At 41.0% G+C, this 7,500-nt stretch overlaps 1 protein-coding gene across 1 annotated transcript in view; it reads left to right on the forward strand.

The window, feature by feature from the left end:
* LOC138012425 (ATP-dependent RNA helicase DHX8-like) overlaps positions 1-7,500 on the forward strand; it is a 220,691-nt gene that overhangs the window by 890 nt on the left and 212,301 nt on the right. Inside the window, exon 2 of the mRNA XM_068859193.1 lies at positions 2,762-2,847. Within this exon, the coding sequence (XP_068715294.1) occupies positions 2,762-2,847 (86 nt within the window). The remainder of the gene's footprint in view (positions 1-2,761; positions 2,848-7,500) is intronic.

A 7,500-nucleotide genomic window follows, 5' to 3' on the forward strand; every position in this document is an offset into this window, starting at 1 on the left:
GGTCTAGATGCCGGTCTAGATGGGAAAATCTAGACCGCGGTCAATATCGATTTTAGCCAATCAAATTCGTGAATTTTGTAGTTCCCAGTCCTCGTGAGACATAGCCATATAATAATATCCAATAATAAACGAGATGCTTCCGTGAAGCTTACACTCGGTTGCCTGTGGTACGTGTTACAGAACATCAGAAGGCACTGAATTGTGTGGTATTTACTACAGCATTCCGGTCTCTCAAGAATAACAAATATTATTAAAGAGAAGCGAGAAACATTGGCTTCTGGGCTGACATGTTGATAATTTTCAAGTTCCGTTACAACTTCTTTTCACCACAAGTTTAAGCGGGCCCTCTGAGCATCTGACAGCTTTTCAATACCAAAGTTCACTGAAGTTAAACCCTGTGTTCCAGTCTCTGTCTCTGGTTGAGTCTGAGTATCCAAACTGTGGCATCCTTGTAACTGGGGACTTTAACCGTTTGGATATTAGTGGTCTTTTGGGGCATTTTCGCATTAAACAAATCGTGAAAGTACCAACTCATAACGACGCCACCCTCGATTTGATACCGACGAATATGCATGAGCATTACTCTGTGCCTCAGGCCTTTCCACCATTTGGCCTGTCCGACCACAGTACGGTGATGGCAAGCGCATTGCATGGAAAGCGTAACAATAACTCCAAGAAAACCATCACAAAGCGGGACCTGCGCGCCAGCTCCAAGGCCGCAATGTGGAGGTATCTAAATCTCTTTGACTGGCAGTTACTTTTTGCCCCCCTGACAAGTTGCAAGGAGATGTGGAATACATTTTTCGAGGTAGTCTGTACTGGTCTAGACATCCTAATGCCAGAGAAGGAGTACCGCGTCTGTACAGCTGACCCCCCCTGGATGACTCGGAAATTGAAGTCACTCATCCTCAAGAGACAAAAGGCCCTTAACACTCATGGCCCTGACTCAGTCCTTTTTAGACACTTCAGAAATGTCGTTAACAGGGAGAGGAAAGCGTGCCAAGGCCGGTATTACAAATCGAAAGTACAACAGCTGAAGGGAGAGAACCCCAGGAAGTGGTGGGATGAGGTGAAACGGCTTAGCAGCGCAAAGACGAAGGGTGGGGACTTGATAAGTCAAATCAATGTTGACCAGTTCTCTGATCTCTCTAAGCCAGAGCAGGCTAACGTCATCAATGCCGCTTTTCTTGAGCCCTTGGATCAGTACGGGTTGCAAGAGCCGCTCACGCGCTTTCTCCTTGAGGATGAGCCCGAATTCTTATGTGTTACTGAGGAACGCGTGCTGAAGGTGCTATCTAAACTCCACACGCGAAAGGCGTCCGGCCCTGACAATGTGCCGAACTGGCTACTTCAGGAGTACGCGGATATCCTGGCCTCCCCCATTGCGCAAATCCTCAATGTGTCATGTCTCGAGCAGCGTCTGCCAACCATCTGGAAAATGGCTGATGTTCCTCCCCTTCCAAAGAAGAAACCCGTACTTGAACTGAAAAAGGACTTGAGACCGGTGTCACTGACACCTTGTGTTTCTAAGGTGGCTGAGGAGTTCGTGGTGGAGGACTTTGTCAAATCAGCTGTTCTCGACGTCATAGGTGGAAGTCAGTATGGGGTGATTCCAAAGTCCTCCACCTCCATGGCTCTTATTAGCATGATGCATGCTTGGGCTCTAGGGACATATGGGAATGGTGCAACAGTAAGAATCGCAAAGCTTTTGATTTGTTTGACCACGGTATTTTGATTGATAAATTAGAAGGGTTATTCATGCCCCGTAGTGTTCTTAACTGGATTATCGATTTCCTCTCAGATAGATCCCAGCGAATCAAGTTAGCAAAGGGTTGCTACTCTGAGTGGGGTCCAGTCCCCTCTGTGGTACCACAGGGTACCAAAATGGGCCCGTGGTTGTTTATTCTTTTCATCAACAATTTGGACACAAGTTCTCCATATTTATGAAAATTTGTGGACGACACCACGGCCTCGAAGCAAATCGAAAAGGGAAATTTTAGTAACGCTCAGGGCATGACCGATCAGATTATTGAGTGGTCTCATGCAAACAGAGTTGTCCTTTATCCTGACAAGTGCAAAGAGATGCGTATTTCTTTTGCTTGCGATCCTGAGTGCTTTGACGCCATAACTATTGAGGGCAAAGAGCTTGAGGTTGTTAAGAACGCCAAATTGTTAGGGTTATCTATCAGTGACAATCTGACATGGAACGCGCATGTAAATGAGATCATTAAGAAATTGTATCTCCTGGTTCAACTTAAAAGAGTGCGAGTGCCCCCCTCAGATCGAGTTCTTTTCTATAAAGCTTGTGTTCATTCCGGGGTAGACTATGCTGTGCCCGTTTTCTCTAACGCCCTGCCGCAGTACTTGAAGAATGAGCTCGTGCGTTTTGAGAAAAGGGCGTTATCGATAATTTTGCCCGGCATGGGCTACACAAGTGCTTGCGGCTTGTTGGGCATGACGCCTATTACCGAACACCACAGTCTTTTGTGCAGTAAGTTATTCGACCAGATTTGCTCTGATACTGGTCACAAAATCATTAAATAGCTTGCTGCCTCCTAGGAATGAACCCAAATATAATCTGAGAAACCATCGCCCTTTTGCCATCCCACATTTGAAAACAAATCGAACCAAAAACATGTTCATCTTTGCCATGGCTTGCAAATGTAAGAATTAGGTTGGTTTCAAACGTTTTTTTTTTATGACAGCAGTTTCTGGTGTTGGATTTAACTATTTTGCCTTGTTATTTTTGTTTTAATTGTAGCGGAGTTCATAATAATGCTTAGTGAGAAAAACCCCACACTGGACAAGTTCAGAGCAGCTTTGGCTGAAAATGGTGCAGAATTTCCAGTAAGTAAATAATGTTTGTGCATTCTGACCCTGAAAGCATGTACTGTACATGTACAATGTAACTAATACCTCCGGTATTATTTCCAGTCTCGAGAAGTTCTTTTTATAGTTTTTTCACAACTTTGTGGGGGTTAAACCTTGAATCATAGTACAGTACAGCCCAGGCTATTTGCGGTTTACGATTAGACTCATGACTTCTTGCAGCTTCTTGCGGATAGGATTTTGAAGTTCTTGCATTTGGAACTTCTTGTGGATAAACCGCAATTTGACTTCTTTTGACCGCTCGCGTCACAGTTCTTGCGCCACGTCTTGGGCGTGCATTATTTTTCGACTGTACTGAACATTTGGGCCTACATGTATTATAAGTAACATAAAATATCATTCAGGCCATAAAGATAAGATATGTGAACCAAAATAAAAATTATAATATGTAGATTTAGCAAAGCCTAAAAGCGGAGCTCCCTGGTCATTTATTCTTACTGCCTGTAGGGTTAGTGAAAATAAAAAGGTTTCAAATTGTCCACATTTTGGTGTTTCTGGTTGCTGCTTAATTAAATCATTTTCTTTGCTTTCTTCTATAGAAAAATTCATTGCCTAACTAGTGAATTCCTTGGTAAATTTCATGCTAAAAACCGATATCGCATGAATCATGAAGCGATGAGTGCATTATCAGTTTATCGAGTGACATTTACTTTGGAATTCCCTAGTTTGGCAATGAATTTTTCTTGAACCGCATGAGTTTCAAAAGAAAACAAGGACACCCTCAGTGAGCAAATTGAAAAGAGAAAAAGCCATTTCAGAGTCAACTGTCAATAGCCAGCGAATAGGAATCACGCTAAAATTAGAAACCATCAAAAAACTTTGTTAGTTCAAGGTCAAAAAAAGAATTTTACTGATGTACTTTATTCCACTTTGTCTCTGATAACGAGATCATTCACATTTTGATATATTTCACTGAAACATGCCAGCTTGGCTTGGAACAAGAATTGGCAAAATACGGCAATGCACCAAGAAAGGATGAAATTCAATACTAAATTACATGTACCTTTAGGTGCTTTAACAAACTTCTGAAAACACAAGCTAGTGAAATTTCCCCCTAATTTTATGAGAATTCATTGCGATTACGTGTTTATAACATAAGGCCAAATTGTCTTGTCACTGTCGAGGCACATTGAAAAACAGTCGGGCAATGGATTAAAAAAGGCACTATTTTTATAATATTTTGAGACCATTTTCACAATAAACCGTACTCAAGCAAGAAAGGTAATCAGCAAATTTTATCTCATACAGTATTTCACGGTTTTCCAAGGAAAAAGTGATAAGCCTGTGTTGAAAAAAGCGTTTATCTCTCTCCCAAATCGTTTTTTGGATGTTGAATAAGTTTCTGCCATACATTTTCTCACAGCAATTTGCAATGTTTGCCCCCTTGTGATCCCACTACCCTTTGTGTATAAAGTAGGAATCCGATTACTGGTAACGCTACCAAATCTTACACAGCTTATCGAAGAAAAGTGAGAAGCATCGAAATAAGTGGTTTCACTCCTTGGTGTTGATTTCTGTAGAGAAATTAATTTATCTTTAATACTTCAGAGGATATATATGTACATGTACGGAGTAGTATTGGGATTGCAAAAAAAGGGAGTTGGATGACTTGAGAAAACTTGAGCCGTTTCAGTATGCTCTCATTCTCAATTGCTCACGCCTCGGAAAGCAGGACATGACATGGCAAATCAAAAGTTTTATCATTAAAGTATCCAACTTTTATTTTCATAACTACTCAATGGCTTTATATTGTCAATTGAAGCTATGATCCTCGCAGCTATGAACGCAAGTTTTGCAATTGCATGAAAAAGCCTGAAAAATCCAGGACTTCAACAGGGTTTGAACCCGTGACCTCGCAATACCGATGCGGCGCTCTAGCCAACTGAGCTATGAAGCCACTGATGTTGGGAGCTGGTCATTTGTGGATTCCAATGTTCCCCATGACGCATGACACATGTTCCTGTGACGGTTTCAAGATACATGTAGGAAGGTAGATTGACAAGGTAAAAAACTTAAAATTGCTAACATCAAAAACACCCTAGAATTGAAATAAATCTACACCTGGTGGTCAACAGCACAGTCACTCTTCTGTACTCCTTTTGCAGCGCCAAAGGTACATGTATAATTGCATCCATCAATAGGGATAACACATGTTTTGTGTCCCTCTGTGACTGTCTGTGATGCCTGTCTTGAGTACAGCTTTAAAATGCACTTTTTAACTCTTTGTAGTTTTACATTGTCTAGAGGCATCTTTCCTTTCTTACCCGAACAGTTACATCCAGCTAATTCTTCCGAAGTAAAGAGCATCTGAACTAAATTTATCGCAAATTCCCTCGTGCGCAGTGATCACATCTGATCATAAATTTGTGGATTCCAATGTTCCTGTGATGGACTCGTGGCATTTTGAAACACTTTTCTCTCTCGAAAAACTTAAAATACCACCATGATAGTGTCAGACTGTTTTCATTCCATGTGATCGTCGAGTACACTTCGATCATACAGGCAAAGAATAATTATAATTATTCATGTCGTTCATTGTGATTTTTACCCAATTACAGAAACTGGATTCAAAAGAGGACTTAAGTCGCTTGGTTTTCTGCGTTACTCCCAAACAACATTCTCAGACAAACTTTGGCAGGTTTTATATCTTTCATTCGTATTCTCAGTTGCGTTTGGTGCTATTTACATGTAATAGTCTATCGAGGAATCAGTCAATCAACAACCTCATTAGCTTCTCAATTTCTTCGACTACATTTAGATTCTCAACTTGATTCGTAATCGTTGTTCCTCGATTCTCATCCCTCGATCCTCATGAAAATCGAGGATTGATGATCGAGTCAAGAATCAAGACTCAAAGAGACTGTCAACTTACTCTTGCATGGTATGGTTCCTCCCATATCACCAATCAACGCTGTCACATGGTCAGCGAGTGCTGGCACTAGTGCATGCTCCAGGAAAACTATTGTAAAATATAACTGCAGGAAATGTTTTTGATTACATCCAGAAGTTTCAGAACAGAAGAACTGATGCTTTTCTAAAAATAATTAATTTTAGCAAAAAAAAAAGCAAATTTTACTCCCAACCCCTGCCCCCTTAAAATCTTGAAACGGCTGTGAGTTACAGATTGCTATCAGTATCACATATTATTGAAAACTACAGTTAATGTACTTTTCAAAAAAAGGTGTTAGCCTTTGTCCCCCCAGGAGGTACCCACAGCCCCCCTGGCTCATTCACTATTATCAAAAGTTTGCATGACAGACAGCCAATTGAAGTAATCGTTTACAAGCTTTGGAACAATCAGAGTGAAAGCTGATAAGAAATGTGATATACATGTCATTTTCTATTAATTCAATAAAGGCTAGAAGAAAAACCACTTACTCACTCGGTAGTTAACTATTGCTCAAAAAATCAAAATTAGGACTTCACTGGCCAATGCTAAAGCCCAGTCTAAACGATCAAACATTTTTATCGTCAAACAGATCATGTGCAAGCTGTATTTTTCAGGGTGGCTAAGTGATCAACAAACATTTCTTCATGACACAAAATTGATCAAACGCACATTTCGTACGGTGGAACTGGTGAATAAACGAGCAAATGTACAGTGTATTCATCCAAAAGGACATGCGCTAGTCAACTCGAAACTTCAACATCCCCCTTCCCGGGCAAACCCCGGGCATTTGAACTTTTGTAGCCTGTGTACAGCCTCCCACTCTCCGCAAAAAAAATTCGGAAAGGAGCATCTGTGATTTATCGTTGACAATCGTGTTCAATACCACATGATTTTTCCTAGAATGTGTGGAAATTGATTCGATTGGTTATTCGAATGGTGTTCCAGGCTATTGGTTATTCGAAGGGTGTTCCAGGCAAAGCGGCAATATTTTAAGCTACCAAAGTCTCGTTTAGGGTTCCACGAAGAAACACAGAATTATGCGAAGAGAAACAGATGTCAAAATTTCTTTTTAACTTGTTTTTAGGGGTCAAAATTTGCTTAAGCCACGCCCAGATTGGTCTCCTTTAGGGGTAACAAAAAGCTTGAGCCATGCCCCATGGGAGTCCACCCATCCCCCCCCCAACCACCTGGGGTTTAGCCAACAAGTAAAGACTGTTTACATGTACTTGTTATTTTCATTACCTCTGTTCTCAAAGCAGGCTTTTAAGGACAAAGGTAGGACAACCGTCGAATTGATCACATAGTCCCCCATTTTCTTTTAATGCTTGGCTGAGCACTCGCCCCAGTGTTTTTGCACCCCCTACAAAGTGACCAAAAAAACCTTGAAGAGGTCTATTACAGTAGCTCTTTGGACAATTCCCTTTTTTAATCATCATCCAAAGTCTCATCAGATGACATCAATGCAAGTCAATCCTAATTAACCTACCTCTTTATTTTCTGTTCATAAAGCAGTATTGAGTGCACAAATCATTATGGATGTGGCCAACTTCAGGAATTGTTTTTAGACTTTTTATCTGGCTCACAACCAAAGATCAACCAGCTATTGTAGCCATAATGGCTGCTACTGTAATAGCGCTTGCACTATTACTAAAAATAGACTTAGTTACATGAGCCCCCCGCGTAGAATCAGACAAACATTTGGATCTTCTGAAAGGAAATGT

This window comes from Montipora foliosa, chromosome 8 (genome assembly GCF_036669935.1).
Source record: "Montipora foliosa isolate CH-2021 chromosome 8, ASM3666993v2, whole genome shotgun sequence".
Lineage (NCBI taxonomy): Eukaryota > Metazoa > Cnidaria > Anthozoa > Scleractinia > Acroporidae > Montipora > Montipora foliosa.